The 24768-nt window shown below is 44.9% G+C and overlaps 1 protein-coding gene across 4 annotated transcripts in view; it reads left to right on the plus strand.

Annotated features, from left to right (window-relative positions):
* Positions 1 to 24768, plus strand: part of ERC1 (ELKS/RAB6-interacting/CAST family member 1) — a 633604-nt gene that overhangs the window by 16228 nt on the left and 592608 nt on the right. For all 4 annotated transcript variants that reach the window (XM_032796761.2, XM_032796763.2, XM_075069542.1 and 1 more), the window contains exon 2: positions 6604 to 7439. In XM_032796761.2, the coding sequence (XP_032652652.1) occupies positions 6771 to 7439 (669 nt within the window). In that variant the 5' untranslated portion in view covers positions 6604 to 6770. The remainder of the gene's footprint in view (positions 1 to 6603; positions 7440 to 24768) is intronic.

Below are 24768 nucleotides of genomic sequence, written 5' to 3' on the forward strand. Positions count from 1 at the left end.
GTACCATGAACAGAAAGAGGCACAGGCAAAGCATATACTTGCCTGTTACTTTAATGTTCCTTTTCCCCCAGAATTTTGTTTTGCCCTTTAGTGCACTGTTGCACTTTCAGTTTTAGCTTCACTGTTTTAAAGATTTGTTTACAGTTGTTAGTTAATAGAGTTGTTTTAAAATGTATTGTTTTGTACTAAAATTATTTTATTATTGGTGCAATTAAAATGTAACATTGCTATATTGGTTGGAAACAACAGGAAAAAAACAACACATTCCAATCTATTCTACTAACAGTACCACTTTCCTTTCAGACAGCCAAATGCACACTCCACTACTACTGTGCACTGCTGAGTCAGTTGAAAAAAATTCCTTCCATCCCAGTGGCCTGAGAATGGCTTCATTAACCAGGGAAGCAGAGGCTATTTTACATTTCCTAAGATAACTGGAGCAGCCTCTGCACTATTAATGTCCACAGTGATCCTGGGGGCAAATATTCCTTTTTCCTTTAATATAAATAAACCTGAGTTCTGAAAGATCCTAGCATTGTGGAACCTTCCAGACCACCCTGCATTTGTCTGTAAACCTGCTATAGTGGTCAACCAACCCTTGGAGCACTATGGAGAAATAACCCTTTCTGTTTATAAATTCTGTGCTATAGTAATGTGACAATTTATAGGTACATAATGCCATTAGCTGTCCCAATACAATTTGGGAATACCATGCATACAGAAAGACACAATCGCCTGAGAATTACCAACCTTTATAACCTGATGCAACAGTACAGTAACTCCTCACTTAACATTGTAGTTATGTTCCTGAAAAATGCGACTTTAAGTGAAATGATGTTAAGTGAATCCAATTTTCCCATAAGAATTAATATAAATAGGGGGAGTTAGGTTCCAGGGCAGCTTCTCCTATTCTGCAAGCATCGGGGGCGGGGGGAACTCAACCCTCAGCTCGCTTACTCCACCGCTTCCCCAAGCCCCCACCCTTGACCCTCCTCTTCTCCCCCCTACCTCCTCCCTCTTCGCATGCTGCGTCCTGGCTCCTCCCCCCTCCCTCCTGTCCCTTCTAAACGCTGCAAGCCAGCTGATTGCCGTGTTTGGGAGGGAAGTGGGGGGAGGCAGGCCAAGTCCCCACTCCTCCCTCCTACTTAGAGCAATCAGCTGGCTTGCCACGTTTGGGAGGCAGGGGAGGGAGGGGGAGCTTGTGTGCCTAGTCCTGGCTCCTACCCCCTCCCTCATGCCTCCAAAACATTGCAAGCCAGCTGACTGCTGCCAGCAGGAGGTGGGGGAAGGTGCTGTTCTGCGGGGTCTGCCGGCGGATGGGAGGCGCGGGGGAGGGAGGGGCTGTAGGGAGGCTGCTAGCTGTGGAGAAAGCAGGCAGCCAGACAATGTAAGAGTGGAGCATTGCACAACTTTAAGTGAGTATGTTCCCTAATTGATCAGCAATGAAACAGTGTTAAGCGGGATGACTTTAAGTGAGGAGTTACTGTATCTTTTCGATGCTATGATACATCTGCATGACAATAGATCCCAGCAGTTGATTTCCTCACACTGAATTGGTTGGTTATGGACTGGTAGTTTTTGAGGGTGGCTAGCTTCCAAATGGCCATGATGATCTGTTTCTCCACAGGTGTGTGAGACTGGATGTTGGTACTGTCATGGCAGCTTTGGGGTTAGTTCACTGCACATCTCAAAAAAGGGATTCCTTTCCTATCCTGAAATTCTCTTTTGACTTTTAGTCATCCAATATCTACAAAACAATCCTTTCCCACCAAACCACACTAGTTTCTTGAGTCCAGAAGTGGTGCTGCATTGTGTGAAATTATTCCAGGACCCAGTCTTGTAGTATCAGCTGCTCAGAGTCCTCTTCTTTATGGTCCCTGTCCTGCTTTCTCCACTTCCGAATCTTTTTACTGCTGGAGGAGCTGTTGCCACTGCTGCCACATCTGCTTCGTGGTGTGATGGGGAAAGTTCAAAGCCAAATTCATTCAGCTTTCAGAACTTAGATAGATCCCACGCAGCCTCTGTGTATTTTGTGATCACTATCATAGTGGTGCAGAGCAGTGTTTGGTCCGTGCTGACCGACAGCAACTTGAAAATGGGGCTAGCCCACCCAGAAAGTAAGTATGCGATGGGTACAGTAGAAACATGGGATTTTTAAAAAAATATGAGATTGCCTAGCTTCTTGCTTTGAATCCTACAACTCACAGCAAGAAACATCCCAGAATGCACACTGCTCAGTAGTGAAGCAAAGGTACATGGGATGCTCAGAGAATACCTTGTCCTCAGTATGCAAGCTGTTGTGTGTACATGCTATGCAATTTGAAAGATGGAACGTGTGCTCCATATGCACGCTATTAGTGATCAGCTTGCCCCAACCCCAAGCACCACATCATATACATGAGGGAGGCCATGGTATTCCAGTTGCAGGTCACTATACCTATCTGGAAGCTGGCTACCCCAGAATGCTATAGGCCAGGAGTGGGCAAACTTTTTGGCCCAAGGGCCACATCGGGGTTGCAAAACTGTATGGAGGGCCGGGTAGAGAAGGCTGTGCTGCCCCAAAGAGCCTGGCCCCTGCCCCCTATCTGACATCTCCTACCTCCCGCCCCCTGACTGCCCCCCTCAGAACACAACACCCATCCAACCCCCCTGCTCCTTGTCCCCTGACCGCCCCCTCCCGGGATCCCTGCCCCTAATTGCCCCCGGGACCCCACCCACTATCTAGCTGTAGTGGGCCACTGCCCAGGACTGTCCTCAAACAGCCCTTCCTACTACAGACCCAGGATTTGCTGTAGCTGCTCCAGCTGCGTAGCTATTTAGTTACTCGTCTCAGCACCATTGTCACCTCTTGCACTGCATCTGATGGCTATCTGTCCTGTGGCAGTGTCTGTGTCTCAGAGATCATAAGGGTGCCATCCTTGCTTAGCAGATTGTTATGCCTCACTGTGGGGCCCACTGCTTGTTACAATTCCCAGTACTCCATCAAATTCTTTTTGAAAGGGACAGGAAGATGAGTATTTCAGAGGCGCTCTGAATTTTTGACTTTGCAGTAGTTCAGAGGTTGGCAACCTCTGGCATGCGGCTCGCCAGGGTAAGCACCCTGGCGGGCTAGGCCAGTTTGTTTACCTGCCGTGTTGGGCCAATGGGGGCGGCGGGAAGCGGCGCAGGCAAGGGATGTTCTGGCAGCAGCTTCCTGCCACTCCCATTGGCCTGGGACAGTGAACTGCGGCCAGTGGGAGCCGCAATCGGCCGAACCTGCTGACGCAACAGGTAAACAAACTGGCCTGAATCTTTCCATCAGTCTCTCCTTATGCTGTGCAGCTGTTCTCTCTCTTTCCACCCTTCTTGCGTCCTTATCCTCCTGGAACTCTAGCTGCTGATTCATTTTATCTAGAATCTCTCCCATTTCAACTCATCTTAGACTCTTTCTCCTTGCCTGCAATAGGTGAATCTCCCCCAGGCTGCGGTGACATGTTTTTCCTGTGCAAAGTGCCTTGAAAGGAAAAAAAAAAAAAGTACATTATTGACAGTGGAAATTTTTTTTACTTTGTCTCCTCTGTCAAAGGGGCTGCTTTCACTCAAGGTCAAAACATAATACCTTTATCATCTGGCTTTATTTTCTTCACATACAAAACAGTAGCCACTTCCCATGTCCTGTGGAGCAATACTGAAAGCCTTCGCACATCATGGTGAGGTAGATATACAAAACATTGAAATGATTTCAACATCTGTAACTGGGCAAGCTCTTCTCCTGGTGTGAGGTCATTAACAGATAGTCATGGATGCCTCTTGATTGTCAACACCTCTGAGTTTTTATTTATGTTGCCACCACAAAGGCATCCTCACAATCCACGTGCAGCACTTCTGCTTCCAGTGTCCTTCAACCTCAGCCCTTTCTCCAGGGAGAGGACGTGATCTCATCATCCAGAGACCTGACTTCCCCTGGGTTCTTCTAGCCCTCTCTCCTCCTTTAGATGTCCTTCCTGTGCTTTTTAACTACTGTGACAAAGTTCCTCCTCTACCTTGGTGGGTCCTGCGCTTATTGGGTTGCCGATCCCTGCAGTAGTTTGTCATCAGCCACTTGATTTGCTTTCTGGATTTTTCTGGGGTCTGATCAATTCTCAACACCACCAGCTGCTCACATATAGCTTTGTAGATCTGATCATTTCTTGTACTCTTAGTGAAACTGAATGTCTTTCTCGCTTTGTGCCAGAGGTTAACCAGAATCCATCTGTGTTCTGGCTAGCTAGCAACATGCTTGATGCAGGACTTTTTCTTATTGTTGGCCATAGGTAGTACACACAAGGGTTAACAGTTTCCAGTTGAGCTGTGCGTGCATGTGTGGAAATGAAGGGTTAAATGCTGAGCAGCTACATTTGAACCAAGTGGTTTCTTCTGGTTCTTCTGAAGTGGGTGGGAAGGTTTGGGATGGAAGGGCTGGGGAAAACAACTCTAGAGAACTGTAGGATAGTGGTGGTGGAATCTCCAGACCTGAATCTGATGACCTGAACTTGATCTGCATCCACACTGCAAAATGCTGGCCTTTGTCCCATACTCTTAAGTGGCCTTAATTAGGTATAGCTCAGATGAACCATATTAAAGCCATTTCAGTTCTGAATGAGTGGGTCCACACACATTTAATGTGATTTGGTTAATCTGCTTTAAATTCACACCTTTAGTTAGTTTGAATTAATTTTCCTGAGGCCTCATGTGGACAACCCCTCAATGAATGTGCTTCAGATTCTGTTTTGGAAATAGAACAATCTGATTTGCATGCCCTTATCCAATGTGGCAGAGCAGGAGTGAACAAACTAGTAGTCAATACACTGAGGATGACTTAATCAAACTGACTTTTTGTCAAGTTCTTGTTCAAAGAAATTGGCTACTTTGTTGTTTTATTTCAAGATCTGGAGCATAGTCTCTTGAGAGTTGGTCAGCCTAATTTTATGACACTGTAGACTACTGTGAAAGGGAAGAATTCTCCTCTGACTCGTGGGAATAAGTGAACTAAGAAGGCTTTGCCATCTCTAATTCCTGACTTAAAAAATCTGTGAGCTACTGTGTTTTGGTTTTGGTAGCCAAATAGCTTACTGTGTTATAAACTGAGTTCACTTCTCCGTGCCTGAGCTTTTAAAGTAAGCTTTAGCAGTGTTACTGCCAAACTTAGTGCATAGTTAACTGTTTAGATACATTGTGGTCATTTCTTAAAGAAAGGGTTCAAGTGAACAAATACTTTCACACCTATTTACAGTTTTTGCTAGCAGTAGTTAGTGAACAGGACTTGAAAATCAGTCCCTAGAGCAAGGTGAAAATTTCCTGTGCTATTGCACCTTCTGAAATATATAAAGGAAACAGCAGTATACTGTTTGTACGTTGTCATTTAACTTTCTATTTTTAAAATGTGATTCACTGCCTCCTGTTTTTTGTTGTTCCTTTTTCTGCTTTTACTCCACTTTTTTCTTCTTTCCCTTAAACCAGAAACTGTTATCTTCTTTGCAGTGTTTTCAGTGTATGTTCCCAATTTTTTCTTCTCTCTACCTTTACCCTGTTACCTGTTCCCATATTATGTTTTGTAACACCTATAATTTTTTCTCTTTCCATTTATCCAAGCATCTCCTTTAGTACCATATTCTCTCTCTTAACTTATCCTATCAGTCTCTTCCATCTGGTCACCCAGAAACATAACCTCATCACAAAACATATCACTTCCTACATTTTCTGCCGTCTCCTCACAACTGCTGAAAGGAAGGAAGAACACTGTTGGCTTTATTTTCGCCTTTCCCTGAGTTGCTCCAAGGATGATAATGAGGGATCTGCTGTTCTTGTCATGCCTTGTTTGTGGAGGGAGTCCTCACAGCATAATAGTTCTAGTGTCTGCATCCATTGCTGCTTAGAGCTTCACTGGCAGCAACGACTTGACTCTTGTCAGTGTCACTGCTGACCGCAGAGTTCTGAATGGCAGCAGTGTAGACTGGAAAGCCTCTCTGAGGAGTGACTGAGGCCCTGGAACTGTCTGCAAGTGAATTTAGAAAAACAGCACTGTATTAGTTTACGCTGGGTTCATATTTGGGGGATCATTTTTACAGCCAAGGGGTCTAGATATTTTATTTTTAAATGAAATCTCAAGTTGCAAAAGCTGAGGCACTTGCCTGGGAAAGATTCATACATGTCAAATGGGTTCAAATTTGTTTATGAAATTGAGTTTCCTGACAGAAGCTACAGTTTAGGGAGGGAGAGGAGCAATTTGAAATGGGGAAAAGATTAGATTATTCTTTTGGAGTTTAGACCATGGCCATAGGCAAAGAAATGATCTGAAAAATGATGGAGGTGTCTCTGTTAGGTTTGTCATTTTTCAATGACAACAACGTAGAGGAAGAGCCTAAATCATAAAACTTACTTCAAGTTTGATCCTTGAGGTTTTGAAAAATTGCATTTTTGACAGCTGCAAGTAGTTGGAAGTATTATGGAGAAATTGAGAAGTAACTAATAGAGGCCATTTTCCGCTTGTGGTGGGTCAAAATGGAAGGAGGTTGTTGTTATTTTTTTTGAGATATTGGGTATTGAATATGTTTTTTTTTTTTTTTTTTTTTTAAATTGATACAGGTATGATCTCAAACACCATGAGTACGTGACTTCAGAAATGGACAACTGGATCTATTATAAATTGTGATTGGCCTTAAGCTGACTTGCAACCATAGAAAAACCTCACAGTATCTCTATCTCATTTCTGCTTGATTCTTATATAGTCACCTCACGCCACCAGTTCAATCATGTATGGAAGTGCTCGGTCAGTTGGTAAGGTTGAACCAAGCAACCAGAGTCCTGGGCGTTCACCAAGGTTGCCAAGATCACCGCGCTTGGGTCATCGTCGAACCAACAGCACAGGTGGGAGCTCTGGAAGCAGTGCTGGGGGTGGGAGTGGGAAAACGCTTTCCATGGAAAATATTCAATCCTTAAATGCTGCCTATGCCACATCTGGCCCTATGTATCTAAGTGACCATGAGAACGTGGGTGCCGACACCCCTAAAAGCACCATGACTCTTGGCCGATCCGGGGGGCGGCTGCCTTATGGTGTTAGGATGACTGCTATGGGTAGCAGCCCCAATATTGCCAGTAGTGGGGTTGCCAGTGATACCATTGCATTTGGAGACCACCACCTCCCTCCAGTGAGCATGGCATCCACTGTGCCTCACTCACTGCGCCAGGCCAGGGATAACACTATAATGGATCTGCAGACACAGCTCAAAGAGGTGCTCCGAGAAAATGATTTGTTGCGCAAGGATGTGGAGGTGAAAGAAAGCAAGCTGAGCTCCTCCATGAACAGCATCAAGACTTTCTGGAGTCCCGAGCTAAAGAAGGAGAGAGCCTTGAGAAAAGATGAAGCTTCCAAAATCACGATTTGGAAGGAGCAGTATAGAGTGGTGCAGGAAGAAAACCAGGTAAGTTATGCAAGGTCATTGTTGAATTGTGTGTGTGTCTATATGGTTTGGGTGGGAGAGAGTAGGACTGAATCAGTGGGTTGTTTCTGTTTTACTCTTGGACTCTACGCTGGATTCCACCTCTAACTTAGGTAGAATGGGTTGAGGGCTTTCCTAAGGTAATGGAATATGTTTAAAAAAATATATATTTTCAAACCATAATACCACTTGTTGAACAAAAGTTATGCTAGCAGAATTCCAAGCCCTCTGAGTGTGGGTCACTTGATGTACTGTTGTGTGTTATGTAGTATTTGGGTGTGGATTGATATTAACCAGTTAATTTATTTCCCTTTAAATATCAGGTTATTCTCTATTGATATTTATTGATATTTCTATAGTGCTTATTCCTGTAATATCTGAAGCATTTTATGTGTTAAAAATGTATCAGTTGCTGACAGAGGGTACCGTTGAACTGCTGCTGAATATTGTCTAAGTGAAGCCAAGGCTAAAGTGTATTTGGTACCATTTTAGAAACTGGCTAAAAATTGCAGGTCTGGGGATTGTTGAAATGTTGCTGAACAGTTTGTCCTTGGCTCCGCTTGCTGTTACACTTTATTCAGCACTTGTTCAGCTGCACCTGATGTCAGCAACTGAGTATTACTTGTAGTGTAGACTAGGCTGGAGTGCCTGACAAGATTAGATACATCATTTAACTCCAAGAAGTTAGAACTCAACTTTCTGCTTTAATCTGGCTTCTTACAGAGAAGTTGTGCCTATTTGATGCCTTCTGCAATCGGTGTTTTATGACATAGATGTGATTTTGTTTTAGTTTTGTTAGTGTGATAATGCAATCTGTTCATGTTTACACAAACTAAATCAGACTGTTTGGGCTGTACCCTATTAACAACTGTTAACTTCTGATTTTGTAGGGCTGACTGTACCTTAAACTTTCTGTGCTGTAATTTTACTCATTTGTAATGACTTGTCCAGCTATAAAGTGAATCAGTGGTAGAGAATTTTAGTAATCTAGATTTTTCTTTTGGCACCGATAAAGAGCAAATTTTCACCTGTGGGGGTATTAGGGTTTGTTCTGTTGGGTGAGAGGTGTTAACAAAAGCCATTCACTGTCCAACATTAAACAGTTTTAAACAAGGTTTGGGGTTTGGTATACAGAGGCCTCAGTTGGTTAGTACTATGGTTAACGTATAATTAAAAAGACTTTTGAACTTTTATTAAAGATGCAGAAAAGGAAAAACAGTTAAAGCATTTGAAATGTAAAGTGTTAAATAAGGATTTCATTTTTACAGCATCCCCTGTTCCCTTTTCCTTGAGCTGGAAAGAGATTTTAGAAAGAAATTTTGTTTGACAGTCTCAGAGGGCTTGTCTGCATTACCCGGAGGATCGACAGGCAGCAATCGATCCAGCGGGCGTCGATTTATTGCCTCTAGATGCAATAAATTGACTGCCGAGTGTTCTCCCGTCAACTCCGGTACTCCACCAGAGCGGGAGGCGCAGGCAGAGTTGATGGGGGAGTGTTAGCTGTTGACTCACCTCAGTGAAGACACCACAGTGAGTAGATCTAAGTACGTCAACTTTAGCTACGTTATTCGCAGAGCTGAAGTTGTGTAACTTAGATCGATTTCCCCCCCACTAGTGTATACCAGGCATTAGATAGACAAGGTGGGTAAGTAATATCTTTTATTGGAATAGCTTTTGTTGCTGAGGAAGACAAGCTGTTTAGGGTGTGGCTTTTAGCTGCTTCTTTCTGGTTATAGGCTTACAGTAGTGCTGTAAAATATGCAGTCCTGGCTGACTAAGCTGGACTCTTGTTAGATGGAATGAAAAAGGAGCGAGATAGGAAAGTAAAGAATAGGTAGGGAAGGAAAAGGATATATAGGGTTGGGGGAGACAGTCTCATATCCCAGATGGTGTTCAGGATTCAGCTGGAGCTTGTGGAAGTGATAATGTCATTTGATTCCCTTTCTCTGGCCCAGTGTGGTGCGGACACTTCTCAGGATGACGGACTGGTGTCCCAGAGCAGGGGTGGAGATGGCAGCCATGATTATGAAGGTCACTTCAGTAGCCAATTTTTCTCTCACAGTCTCTCTCTCTTTTTAAGAACCCCAAAAGGGTTCCCCTCATTATTTTGTCCACCAATTGGGCCTGATTTCCTACATACTAATTTTGGTTAATTGGTTTTCAGTCTGACAGTGTTGTTATTTACCAGGAATTACAGTCCTGGAATTATATCTGTAGGCCTGCTGGTTTGTCCAATTCAGTCTTCCTGTCTCCCTTTTTTGCAACTTTTCCCACTATGAACTTTCACTTACTTTTTACTGTTGAGCTTGCAATTAGGGTAAATTTGTAGGCCTAATTATCACAACAGGTTAGATCAAGGACTTTAAAGTAAGCTCTCACTCTCTAGTTAAAAGAATTCAATGTAGCTTCCCATCTAAACCCACACCAGTGAGACTAGAGGTACCTCCTTGGAATCTCATGTTAGTTCTGAAGTCTTTGTTCCTCTTTTAAACTCCATCCCTTTTGATTGCTTTCCTTTATACCTTCTAGCTAATAGTTTAGCCAGTTGAGCTGGGGAACCATCCGTCCTCTCCATTAAGAAAACCCCTTTTTTTTTCACGTGGCAAACCAGTCCTGTGTGCAGTCCCAGAGTTTACCTCTAATCTGGTTTTGATTTTTCACAACAATCAGGATATTTCCCTGTTGAATTTTCATCCATCACATCTTTTAAAGAAAATGTTTGCTCTACTTCAGATATGATTAGAGCCTTGAAGCTCTACTGGCATACTCACTCCTTTATCCAATCCTTGTTTTAGCTTTGGAAGGTGCGTATGGGGGAAAGTGCCACAAAAAATAAGGTGATTGGCATACGTTTAAGATGCATTCTTTTCTATTTCTAGGTCAGCATGGTTTAAAGTGAGTTATTTCAAGATTTGATGTTTCTGAACTTCCATTCATTATGAAAATCTTGAAGGCAACATATAACCTATGGCTGGCTTGTTCAATAACTCAAACTCTTTGGAACAATCAGTAGATTATTATGTTATAAAGAGAACATATGTAGAGATTGGAGAACACTTATTTTTTCCACATCATTTCTCTCCTCCTTCGCCTCACCAGCACCCTAATTAAACACTTAAGGTTATTGCCAGGCCTCTCTTCCCTAGGCGCCCACTGTAATTATTATCACAATGCTGGGATTGTATAACTTTGGTCCAAAAAAGGAAGGGTGCAATTTAAAAGCAAAGTGAAACATGCAATGAGATGTAGAAACTGGGAATGCTGATTAATAGATTATAGTCAGCTAGCAGTATGCCCTAATTAAACTCTGCATTCATTATACTGGAATTGGTCATTTCACCTTTTATAAGGAAGATCAGTTTAATAGGATTTCCTGTAATTAAACAGATTTCTCTCTTTAGGCTCTGGACCAGGGATTTTTCTGTGATCTGTGCAGCTGGGATCTGTCCATTGCATTAATAAAATTTTTGTTTAATTTATTCCCCTTTACATTATCTTCCAATAAGCTTGCAGAAGTTGATTTGTTCAATGTCAACACTTGTATTTCAACAGACCCTTTTTAATGAAGCTCTCAGATTCTGTGTGGGTAGGGGTAGAGCTTAAATTTTGTACAGAATCTAGTTAAGGACAAATCCAGCTGTACGCATCAGCTCTGCTTGTGGAGCCAAGACTGGCTGACTTATGCCATCATTTTAAGGTCATCTTGAAGTCTCTTTGCCCTTCCCACTATGAGTAGATCTTTTTATTTTCACATGCATACCACATAGTCCCTGGATAGCTTTTATTACTATGTTGATATCCTTTATTGACACCTCATCTTTCTTGAACATAAGGGATGGTTAAATTATCTTAGTTTTAGAAGATGTTTTTAAAAAAAATAAAATAAGCCATAAGTCTATGCCATTAGACTTCTGTCAAATAGAATTGATTTTCTAATTTAAGATTTCCTTTTTTCTCTGACATAGTTACAGTTAATAGCAATGCTGAATCTTTATAAGGAAGCATGATCATGTTGATCTTTACAAAATGTATATGTGGTTAGATAGTCTTAGACCATTGCTGAATCTAGACATCATTTATAGAAAAGTTTAATAGTGGGTAGATTGGATAGCATGCTGCCTCTCCCAGAACATTAGGGATCAATCAAATTGAGACATTAAGCAGATAATATACTTGCAGTGAAAAAATAAGTTTTATTTAAAATGTTGTTTTTCCTTAAGCTCCAAATTTGGAAAAGGCATGTAAATGTGGCTATATATCTATATAGATAGATATAGATATATAATATTGCTGTTTCTGTGCTACCCACATGCTTCTCTGAAGCTTCAAATTGGCTTCAAATTTTAGCTTTCAGGCTGGATGCACTGTCTGTCAGCGCAACCAAGATATTGAAGTGCACGTGTAATCAACAGATGGTTTTTGAACATGCAGTGCTTTTCTTAACTTCAATTAAATATTTGTATTGGTTACCAAAAGAGTAAAATTGCAATATTTTCTTAAGTGATCAAATGTTTAAAATCTGAGCTTTTTATCTCTTCAGCCCACTGACTACTTGCAGGCATGGTTTGATCAAGTTGTGTGTATGTTTTTGCACATAGTGTTGATAATGCATGTGATAAATTATATTTACCATGTACTGTATCTTTTTACCACTTAGCCAGCACTCTGCCCACTAATACATCAGTACCTCTGTTGGGACCTTCCAAACTTTCACACCATAATAATACAAAAAAAATCCCTCAACCTGAGAAAACATTTCCTTCCTTCCCTTCCCATCAAATGTGGAATCTTCTCTATGGTGCAGTCTCACAGTGCCCTGAGACCCAGGGATGGTTTGTGTTCAAACCTGGACCAATGACAGATTTTAAGGTTTAATTTCTTAGAACACTGCAAGGATAGAAATGAGAGCTTTATGTTGTTTGGAAATGAGAGATTCCCAGATTTCTAATGGGTCGTGTTCTTGCTTCTAGCTCTTGAAGGACCTAAGCAATCCATTCTTAAAATATTGGCATATTTAGCCATATCAGAGTTACTAGGACATTTTCAGAGGATTGAAGTTTAGTAATTTTTTCTTTCCCTTTGAGGCCTGTTCATTTGTACTCATGGTAACTGGGGCATTTAACATTACAGGTTGAGGAATAGAAAAATATTCCCAGTACAAATTTTTAAACATGAAAATATTTCTAGAATACTGTTATTTAAGCTTGCGGAACACACAATATTCCATCAAAATAAAGCCTTTATCTCCTGACTGAAAGCTTGAAAGAACAGCCAGGCCCCATGTTAAGAGATATTCTGATGTGTGCAAAAGACATTGGCTGCTGGTCCATCCATACTTCACTGTTGCTTACCTTCTGTGGTATAATTTCTTCCAAAGAGAGATTTTGGTGGCCATGTGCACGGAAAAGAGGTTCTGTGGGGGAATTTGTCTGCTTTGTTACATATCAGGCATGTTCATTCGCTTGTTCAGTGTCTACCTTTTCTTCTTCGAGTGGTTGTTCGTGTCCATTCAAAGTAGGTATGCGCATGCTGCGTGCACGCCAGCCGGAAGATTTTCCCCTTAGCAGTGCCCGTATGGTCGGCCCTGGCGCCCCCTGGAGTGGTGCCACTACGGCGCCCTATAAAGGGGCCCGCCGACCCTCTACCCCTTCAGTTCCTTCTTACCGCCAGTGATGGCTAGCTGGAGCTTCGCTTGCTGATAGCAAGTTTAGCAGTGTCCATAAACCTTGTGTTTATAGTTTGTGTATATAGTTAGTCTATCTAGATTAGTTGTACATAGTTCTTTGCTGTTGGGGGCTCTCCCACCTACTTGTCGCCCCGCCGGGGCATGCCCGGGTCCCCTGGGTTTAAACTTTGCAAGGACTGCGGAAAGTTCATGCCAAAGAGTGACCTGCCTTCTGATTGTCTGCGGTGCCTCGGGGAGAGCCATCAAAGGGACCGGTGCACTATCTGCACTGGCTTCTGTCCCAGAACTCTCAAAGACAGAGCATAAAGACTTAGAGTTCTTCTGATGGAGGCTGCCTTGTGGCCACCTTCAAACCTGGAGCCGGCCAACGCGGTGCCCAGGACGTCATCATTGGTGTGGAGCGCCCCGGCACTGGCATCAGGACTTAGGGCCCAGCCCAAATTCTCTAAAACCTGGCACCGGAGGGAGTTGGGTCATAAGAAGTCGGCCTCAGTGCGGCACCGCTCGCCCTCTCCAGTGCCCGCTAAAAAGAAGAGGTTGGTGAGGGAGTGATCGCCCCGCCAGGACCTCCACAGGCCGACGCCGTCCGCTGGTACAAGTGGACAGGCTGGGCTACAGCCCCTGGCTGCTCCGTCGACTCCTGCACCGGAGAGAGGGCGGTCGAGTCTGGAGTGACCATCATCCCTGGGCCTTAGCGGAGACGTGCATCCCCCCTTGATGCCAGAGGCATTCGAGGCGGCCTTAGACCTGCTGAGACTCCCGGTACCGGCCTCCTCGCATCATGGCAGGGAGTTGCTGACCATAGCTCATCCCCCAGTACAGTCTAGGGGCAAGCCAACCATGCTGTCGCCTCCCTCTCCATAACGCACCACCCGGGCGGCACCGGACCAGAGAGACTGCTCCGCGCTGCTCCCCAGCGATGATGGTTGCTGCTCCCCCCAAGTCCTCTTATTCAGAGACCTCAGACTCAGAGGCAGACTCCTATTGCTCCAGCCGGTTGCAGAGCAGGAGATCGACTTTGGGGGTGACTTTGCCACCAGCGGCACCCACCACAGTGGCAGCAGCGATGGCAACCACCCTCTCAGTGGCTGTTTTATATCCCCTGGGCCTATCACCAGTCGGAGGGCCAAGCATTTGGTCCTCACTCCAGGTTGGCCTCGGTCTCCTCGTCTTCGATGGCCCCGGTGCAATTGCCTCCTGCACTGGCACCGTTGCTGGGCAGAGGTGTGCCACATCTGAGTTCAGCAGCCCCTAGCCAGGCCCAGCAAGCGAGCGGTTCGTGCTCAACAGGTACTGCCAGACACGCCAAGCCATTCATTGGCGACCCTAGTACCGGCCATGGTTCCGCATTTGAAATCGGCACCGGCCCCGCAACCTCGGTACCGTGTGCCACCGGACCCCAAAGGGCTGGAAGCGCCGGAGGACGGGCCGCTCCAAATGATTTCCTCTTCTTCTTCCCCGGATGAGGCGGTCGCGGGCACGGCCACGGCACCGACCCTGGAAGACACTAGGATCCTTCAGCAACTGCTCAGGCGAGCAGCTCAGAGCCTCGCAATCCAGGCTGAGGAAACGGAGGTGGACATAGATCCGGTAGTGGACATCCTGGCTCCATTGGGACCATCCAGGGTGGCCCTACCGTTGATCAAGAGCATAGAGGACACGTCTTGCACCTTATGGCAAACGCCAGCCTCATTGGCCCCAACTGCCAAGAAAACAGAGGCGTTATTTTGTGCCCTCGAAGGGGCATGAGCATTTGTACACCCACCCTTCCCCGGACTCCCTGGTGGTAGACGCAGCTAACCAAAGGGAGCGTTGGGTTCCAAGGGTCGATGCCAAAGAACAGGGATGCCAAAAGGCTCAACCTCTTTGGTAGAAAGGTGTACTCCTTGGCAGGCCTTCAACTATGAATAGCCAACCAACAGGCTGTTGTAAGCCGATATGGTCATAACACATGTTCTGCCATGTGTTTGCCGAGCTCCTTCCCCAGGACTCGAGGGCCGAGTTTTTGGCCTTGGTGGAAGAGGAAAAGCTAATCTCCCGAGCCTCCCTTCAGGCTGCCCTAGATGCAGCGGACTCGGCCTCACGCTCCATGGCAACAGGTCTGGTCATGAGGCGGGGAGCCTGACTCCAGGTCTCGGGCCTCCCCTATGAGTCCAGCATACTATCCAGGACCTCCCTTGCGAAGAGCAGACACTGTTTTCGGACAAAACAGATAAGCGTCTGCATAGTCTAAAGGACTCGAGGGCTATGCTTCGCTCGCTGGGCCTGCATACTCCAGCAACCCAACGTAGGCAGTTTAGGCTGCACGTGGCCCCGTGCCCTTACCAGCGTCAGAATCGTCCAGAGGTTGGGCACAGACAGGGCAGGAATGGGCGGAGGCGCCACCAGCACCATCCCTCCGGCCAGGCATGCAGCCAACCCAGACTGTCATCGGGGCCTAGGCCCCCTATTTGATGGCACAGTTGAGGATGGCCTACCGATCAGGACTGTGGATCCTTCTTTCCCTACCTTTGGGTCAGGTCTGTCCCCCTTCTACCATGCCTGGTCCCAAATCACGTCGGACAGTTGAGTGCTTCGCACGGTAGAGAGGGGATATTCTTTCCAGTTCTCCTTCCTCCCTCCCCACCAGCCCCACTCTCCATCCCTCTTCAGGGACCTCCTCTCATGAGCAACTTCTAATTCAGGAAGTGTGGTCCCTCCTCACAGAGGGGGCGGTGGAGGAAGTTCCTCAGGAGCTCAGGGGCAGAAGCTTCTACTCTTGGTATTTTCTAATACCGAAGGCAAAAGGAAGCCTCAGACCCATCCTGGACTTGTGGCGGCTGACCAAGTTTGTGAAAAAGCTCAGGTTCCGCATGGTCTCCCTGTCTTAGATCATTCCCTGCTTGGATCCCGGAGATTGGTATGCCACCCTTGACTTAAAGGACGCATATTTCCATATTGCCATAATCCCCCAACACCGTCGGTACCTCAAATTTGTTGTGGCCAACGCCCATCTGCAGTTCACAGTGCTTCTTTTTGGCCTATCGGCGGCACCAAGGGTCTTCACGAAGTGCATGCCAGTCGTGGCGGCCTTTCTGCGCAAGTGGGGTATCCAGGTATTCCCCTACTTGGACGATTGGCGTATAAAGGGCCGCTCCAAGGTGCAGGTGGAAGCTCAGGTGCTTTTCATCAGGCGGACTTTCCTCGAGCTTGACCTTCTCTTAAACGAGGCCAAGTCCACCCTGTCTCCTACCCAAAGCATAGAATTTATAGGGGCGGTTCTGGACTCAACACACACCAGAGCGTATCTTCTGGAGTCCAGGTTCCGGTCCATGTCTGAAATCATTCTCGGTCTGCACCGCGTCCTGACCACCACGGCAAGAAACTGCCTCAAGCTGTTGACCCACATGGCAGCGTGCACCTACGTGGTGAGCCATGCCAGACTCCGGCTCCACCCACCACAATCCTGGCTAGGGATTCCCTGGACTCAGTGGTGACTCTTCCTCAGGTGGTGCTGAGCTCTCTCCAATGGTGGCTCGACCCACAGAAGGTGTGCTTGGGTGTTCCCTTCGCCACCCCTCAACTCTCCCTCTCCTTGGTGATGGATGCCTCGAATCAGGGATGGGGAGCGCACTTGGGGGAGCGCACTTGGGGGACCTCAGGACACAGGGCTTGTCGTCGCAGGAGGACCTCAAGTTACATATCAACGTCAGGGAGCTGAGAGCTGTTCGCCTGGCTTGTCTTACCTTCCAATCCCACCTGGCTGGCAGATGTGTCTCAGTCCTCATGGACAACACGTCAGCGGTCTTCTATATCAACAAACAGGGGGGTGCACACTCCTCTCCCCTGTGCAGGGAAGCCCTCGCACTGTGGGAATTTTGTGTTCAGAATGCTACCCCCCTGAGGGCGTTCTACCTCCCGGGGGAACAGAACGGCCTGGCGGACGCCCTCAGCCACTCTTTCTGGGGCCACGAGCGGTCCCTTCATCAGGATTTAGTGCGCTCAATCTTCTGGCTCTGGGATCATCCCCAGTTAGACCTGTTTGCTTCAAAGGAAAACAAGAAGTGTCGGCGGTTTTGCTCCCTTCAAGGCCGCAGCCCGGGGTCTCTGTCAGACGCCTTCTTCCTGTCGTGGAAGGAAGGGCTGCTCTACACCTTTCCTCCATTTCCCTTGATACACAGGGTAATTCTCAAGATCCGCGGGGATCACACCCATGTAATCCTGATAGCACTGGTGTGGCCGTGCCAACACTGGTACACGTCGTTCCTGCACATGTCCACCCAAGTGCCCCTGACGCTGCCCCTGCTGCCAAACCTGATTTACGCAGGACCAGGGCTGCCTCCGCTACCCGAACTTGCAGTCTCTCCACCTCACAGCCTGGTTGCTCCATGGTTGAACCCGGTGGAGATACAGGGCTCCCAACAAGTCAGGCAAGTGCTGCTCGGTAGCAGAAAACCCTCGACCAGGGCCACCTACCTGGCCAAATGGAAACGCTTCTCCATCTGGTCTGGTCAGTGAGGGCGGGAACCGTTGCGGGCCCTGATTCCCGTTATCTTAGACTATCTGCTGCACCTCAGACAGTTGGGCCTTTCCCTCTCCTCGATTCGAGTTCACTTAGCGGCCACCTTGGCTTTCCACCCGGGAAAAGGGGCACCTCGGTGTTCGCAAACCTGCTGGTTGGTTGTTCCCTTAAGGGCATGGACAAGCTGTTCCCTCATGTCTGTCAACCAGCTCCTACCTGGGACCTGAGCCTGGTCCTCTCCGCCTCACGGATCCTCCCTTCGAGCCCCTGGCTTCATGCTCTCTGCCGTACCTGTCATACAAGGTTGCTTTTCTTGTAGCGATCACCTTGGCAAGGAGGATATCAGAGCTCAGGGCAGTGACATCCGAACCCCCCGTACAATGTCTTCTATAAGGACAAGGTCCAACTTAGACCTCACTCGGCTTTCTTTTCCAAGTTGTCTCCCAGTTCCACATGGGACAAGATATCTTCCTACCGGTTTTTTATCCAAAGCCACACTCTTCCCGTAGAGAGCGGAGGCTGCATTCTCTGGATGTCCGCAGGGCCCTAACCTTTTATGTTGAACGGACAAAGCCGTTTAGACGGTCGACCCAGCCTTTCATTGCGGTGGCAAATAGAATGAAGGGGCTCCCAGTCTCCTCTCAGAGGATCTCTTCGTGGATCGCGGCCTGCATATGGGAATGCTATTGTATAGCCACAACCCCTATTCCTCTGGTTACAGCCCGCTCTACCAGGGCACAGGCCTCCTCCACAGCGTTCCTGGCTGAGATCCTGACTCAGGAGATTTGTAGAGCTGCCACGTGGTCCTCCATCCACACGTTCACGTCACACTATGCCATCACACACCGGGCGAGGGATGCTGCTACCTTCGGTCGTGCAGTGCTTCAGTCAGCAGTGACCTCCGACCCCACCACGTAAGGTTAAGCTTGGGAGTCACCTACTTTGAATGGACATGAACAACCACACGAAGAAGAAAAAACGGTTACCCACCTTTTAGTAACTGTTGTTCTTCGAGATGTGTTGTTCATGTCCAATCCAGTACCCACCCTCCTGCCCCTCTGTCGGAGTGCTGGCAAGAAGGAACTGAGAGAGTGGAGGGTTGGCGGGTCCCTTTATAGGGCACCAGGACCGATCCTACGGGCGCTGAAGAACAACAGTTACTAAAAGGTGGGTAATCGTTTTTTCCCATATCTGGATGTAACGGACCTGCTGCTGTTGTGAATTAGTGGGATTGAAAAGGCATTTTTCTTCTGGACAAAAGATAACAGTTTCTATAGTGAACTCTAGGTAAACAGAAGATGAAAGTGAGAGCTGAATCTTTACTTCTGTGAAGAGAGAGCCTGCCAGTTTGCTATTTACCTTAAGGTGTCTTCAGGATGTTTTTTCTTTCATAGGAGAATATAGTTTCATTGATGTATTGTATGAAGCCTGAGCCCCCTGCAGGTGAGTAACAGCTGCAGAAACTCTGTTTGTGCTGCTCTGTGCCTACCAGTAGGTCGGCAATAACTGAAGTTCGCAGATTTTAAGGTCTAAAAAGACCACGGTGATCTTGTACGACGACCTGTGTAAGGAAAGCTGTAGGACTTCCAATAATTTAGTTTCTGCTTCAAGTCAAATAGCTGTGGTTGAACTAGACGATATTTTTTTAGAAAAACATCCAATCTAGATTTAAAGATTTCCAGTGATTGAGAATCTAAAACAAGCTTTGGTATGTTTCAGTGATTAATTACCCTGACAGTATAAAATTTGCATCTTATTTCTACAAAGGAAGAACTTACAATCTTCCAAGCCCCCTCTCTACATTTTTATTCCTTAGTCATTAGTCCCTTTCTGTCTTTCTTGAATCTGAGGTAATGATGAGTCCCAAATCTGGTAGTCCAACAATTCAGCCTCTCTGCTGATCTGTAGTGTCAATACTTGGCCACAAACCTTTTCTTTCAGCACAGCCACCACTTCATACAGAAGAAGTCACTTCTGACTTCTGGCAGGAAAACACATGGCACATCCATTCCAGGTCACAATCATTGCTGCTTTATGGTATTTAATATAGAATTTACCTTGGAGGAGAGCCGCAGACCTTGGTTAGTTCTCATGCTGTTGCTTGGACAATCAAGAGGCCTCTGTACATATTATGCACCTCTGTTATGGTCTGTCCTGAGGCAGGGATCTGATATTGTCCAACCATCATGTTTTAGATCTTCTGGTGTGTGTGTCCTTTTTCATCTTGCTTTTGTTGGGTCAAAGTCGAAGATGATTCTCACAGGGTCGTTGATAGGCATTTGGACCAGATGACCATACCACCTGTAGTTATTCTTCCACAAATTCTTATGGTAGGTTGTTTGCCAGGGTTTCCAAAGCAGTTCAAATTAGGTAACAGCTTTTCTCTTTGCTGGAAGCCAAAATGAGAGTACTCAGTTTTCTCCAAGGTTAAAAAAGGCTTGACTGTTAAGGGAGAAATTTTTGGAGCTAATATAACAGAAACTTGTTTTTGGCATGCGATCACTCTTCTCTGCTTGGTGCTGAGGGATCTAGAGTATTCTGATTACAAGAGTTGAACACAACTTCTCAAAAATATATTTTCAATGCAACGGGGCAGTAGTGGGCTATGTAAGATTTATGCTCCCACTTTGAGCCTGCTGTTGTTATGGGCATCTCTGATCTCTATCTTGGGGTGGAATAATAAGGTATCAGGTTCTGCAGTTTCACAAACATCCTGCACTGAAGATTCTGTTTCCACAGTGACTTGTACATGTTAAGAATTACAGAATGTTTCTCCTGAAGGAACGTTTGGCTGCTGGAAAGGATCTTTTTACTTTGATATATTGCCATTCAGTTGTTAAGGGCCCTGGATGTCTGTGTCAGAGCTTAACCATGAGAATGTTTCTGAAGGGGCTTTCACCTTATTGAGGCAAACACTTTGAGAATGTAAAGAGCAGTCTAAAAAGTCTTCATGTTTTCATTCATTATTGCAATATTTTTCTGCAATGTTCTCTGTATGTTGCTCTTAAGACTTGTCTTTACTTGCATCCCTACCATTTGAAATAACCTCCATTTCCCATCATCTTGAAGTGTGAGTATCCCCCAGTGCCTTTTAAAACCTAGTTTTTCATTGATAGCCTCTAAAAGTTTTTTGTTACTAGCCCCTACTGCTGTGTTTAGCTGAGCTGTTAGTGGCATCCTTGTTCTGACAAAAGGATTAGTTCTGGCTGCACCAAATGACTTTTTGGTTAATTTATTATTGTTCGCTAATGTTTAGTCTGATTGCCATTGGTACATGCTGTTGCATTGGTATTATAGCTCTTCCTCCTCCCTCTAGTTAGCTTTCTGTTCATTGATATCTACCTTGGCTTTTTCCATCCTGATGTCCACTAGTCTTTGCTGTGGCATCTGTCTTCAAAATAATCAGTCACTTTGTGCCAGTGTAAGGGACCTATCCTTGGAATTCCCTTCCACATAATTCTTCCTTTAGATCCAGGAACATGGCAGATCTTTGTGTCAGAGTCCTCTGGAGAACTGATCATTTTAAACTCTCTTCCAGAATTTGGAGCCTGAAATTATAAGTAAAAAATTCTTTTCCTTTTGGGGGAAAATCAGTTTAATTTGGTTAAGTTTCTGAAGGTAACTTGCAGTTTATTGAGGTCCTACCATGTTCCAGCAGTATCCAGTGATACAGAACAGTGAAATCAAAGAAATCATTTTCCAAAACAAAGTGTTCTTTGTACTCTACCCCAGTTGGTCCTGCAGCAATTGGCTTATGCCTTGAATTACTTTGAGGTCCAAATGGATAGTATGCTTGCTTGGTCTGTCAAATCCCAATCAATTATTGTGTGACATGCTGATTTTTTTGCATCTTGACTTGGGCATGAGGATCCCCTGGCAGCAATCTCTGTCCGTAAGCTACACTGACAGAAGCGCAAAGGTGTCTCCTCTCTATTTCAACAGAGAAGACTGTTCATTCAGCTTCCTGTGCCACTACTCTGGACCAGTTCTTCAGTCAGCCAACCCCTCATATTTTCACCTGTCTTTACATCCATGTAAAGGGAGGCATGGTGGGGGAAACTGTAGCTTTGATCCCTCTCTTTACTTAGCACCTCTTCCAAGATCAAACCGGTGTGTGTTGAAGAGAATGGAACAATGGTCTGCCAAATTTCCTGTCTTATGAAAACTAGAGAAAAACAGGATGCAAGAAAAAGTGCTTATCGGTTTTCCAAGATTCATTGTGCTTTGCCCCCCCACATAAGAGAAAATGTCAGGAATTCCATTGCTGTGGTTCTTAAACTCTAATGGAGGAAAGTAGTCCAATAAATTTTTGGCTCTCACAGGATGTTGCTAGCAGGCCCTTATGAATGTCCTAGGCACGGTGGTATCTTGCATAGGTATTTTGCAGTGGTCCTAGCATTATGAGACCACTACAGACCTCTGTCCTATTTATTGCATGAGTTTACCCTGCTTTGAATGCTGATGCACTTTTTCACTGGTAAAGAAAATTTCATAGGAGGGCAAGCCATAAAGGATCCCATATATGTCCACTATCATTGACAACATATAATGTTGGGGAGCAGGTCAATTCAGGGAATGTGTTGGGGACAGAAAATATCACAGTATTAATTAGGTGGAACTGAGTGATCATCTATGTGTCCTGTGCTTACTTGTGGACTTTCTCCCGAGCAGCTCAGTGCTGACTGTGATGGAAAATGCCATATCTTACATCAACAAGCAGGTAGGGATCAGGTCTGCCTCTCTACAGAAAGAAATGAGATGAATAAAGAATTCATACTGCACATTCAGCATAAATGAGAAAACTTCAGAACTAGCTTGTTAAGCATGAGCAAGCTAGACCACAGAGAATGGTTCCTTCAACCACAGATCTTCCATCAGCTGGGAGTTTCCTTGTGAATGCCATTGCTGGGTTTACTCACATTATAGCAAACAACAAGGTCCCCAAATTTTTCTCCGGGAAAAGAGAACAAAGACAGTAGTTACTAATGCTCTCTTTCAAATTGGGCCAAACTCCGTCCTGTGTGCATTACCTCCTGTGCCCCTCATGTCCAGGTTAATAAAGAATCAATAAAGGTCTAAAAGCCTGGCTTTTGATAGGGAATGTGTGAAGGACACACATTTTTAAAATAGGGTGATCAGTTCCATGCCGATTTGCAGAAAGAATTTCCCCTCAAGTTTGTGAAAGATTTTCCCATTGGTGCAAGAAGGAAGTATTTCCTCATTACCTGACACTTCTAGCCTTCCCACAGAATGCCTCAACCTTCATTTATCTCTTGGTTTGCCAGCTGGTATACTCAGGGTGTAGATACCAGCAGCAGTTTTCTTCCAGCATTCTCCAGAGTATGTAGAAGAATTTCATCACGTCAGGACATCAGGTTCCTTATGGTGACTGTGCTAACTATTCACCTAAGATTCTTAAAACTCTGGTTTTGGATTTAAATCTGGTTTTGAATCACCCTTTTAAAACACTCCAGGAAATATCCTTTTTCTACCTTACCATCAAAGTTGCTACTTTTTTTTTTTAAGGGTTTGGATGGTATGTGGTAAATAAGGCCTGGGGGGCAACACATTAAAAAAAATGATATAAAAGGAAATACTGAAGATCTGCCTATTCATTGAGCACTATCTATCCTGTACATGGAATGAGGTGGGGTCCTGTGGCAAGAAATAATATGCATGTGGTCATGTTAAAAACTGTATCATAACGCATGTGCACAGAGGAGGTAAATTGAGGTTGCACAGGTGACTTTAATTCTGGCATTTCTTAACTTCTGAGTGCTTGATTTTATAACCTGAATGTTCTTTTAAAGTGTGTAATAATAAACATAGCAGGATGGAGTAGGTGAGAGATATATATGTTGTTTCCTTAGTGTGTTGCATCTGACTGAGTAAACATGAAAATTCTATACGTTGCCCCTCCTGAAGATACTGTAACCTCAAGTCATCCTAAATGGGCAAAGATTGCATGGGGAAGGATGGCAAAACCACCATATTTTTCTAGTAATCTTTAATAGATGAGAAGAAATGTTGCTGGTATTTGTCAGTAGTCCTCTACTTTAGGCAACTATCTCAGTTTTGTAGGCTAGTACTCAGTTTGTACTAGTAAGCAAGCTCATGTTTTCTCCTTCAATTTGTGAAAGTCATTAGGCAGAGAGTGGTGGAGGTCAAAGTATTCATATGGATATTAAATCCAACCTCCATACTGACCCTTGCTGTACTGTTATCCTCAGCTTTAATGGATGTTTTAACCCTCACTGAAGTTTGGATGCTCTAAATCTTGGAGTCTTCAAGATTATGCTACGCTAGAGATTGGAGCCGACCTAATTCCTATTGTGGTTTACTAAACACAGTGCACAGAGGCTCCGCATAAGCCTTTTGGCTAAGATTAAGTGCCGTACTAGGTTAATAGCTAATAGGTCCAAGGGATTGTGTATTTGTACAGGGATGGACGATGCAGTAGGTCATTTCCACAATCATGACTATAATAGAAAAGAGAGAGGTGTTTGCAGAGGGGACTGACAGGCAATGGCTAACTGAGTGTCAGTGGCAAAAGTCTGAAGAAACATCACTGATACATGTAAGTGTTTGGGTCCCATTGTTATGAATTGCAAGACTTTTATGGCAATGTTAAGGGATACATGAGCTCACATTTGCAGTAATAATAATATATGAGGCCATATTTGCATATTACTAAAAGTTTGGTTGAAATGAAGAAAGTATAGCTGAAAAGCCAGCTGAAAAGCTACACAGTCCCTAGAATCTTAATCAAAATGAATAAGGAAATTAGATGGAACTTTATTTGCTGGGGCATAGGACATGAAGAAAAGGGCCTGATTAAGATTTATGCAACTCTGGAGGGATTAGTAAAAAGAGAAAAATTCTCGTATTAATGCTAAGTGTAGAAATGTATGTCTAAGTAAAGTAAGGGTTAGGTACCAAAAGAATTTAGTTGACAATTAAGTAACAGTACTTAATTAATTACAGTACTTAATTAATTAAGTAATTAAGTAACAGTACTTAATATATGGAATAAATTACCAAAGATGCCAGTGTCAGCAGCTAAATAAATATTTGAAGAAAGAAGTCTTGTGAAGTACCGCTGCTGACTCAGCCAGCAGGAGGGA

Source organism: Chelonoidis abingdonii, chromosome 1 (genome assembly GCF_003597395.2).
Source record: "Chelonoidis abingdonii isolate Lonesome George chromosome 1, CheloAbing_2.0, whole genome shotgun sequence".
NCBI lineage: Eukaryota > Metazoa > Chordata > Testudines > Testudinidae > Chelonoidis > Chelonoidis abingdonii.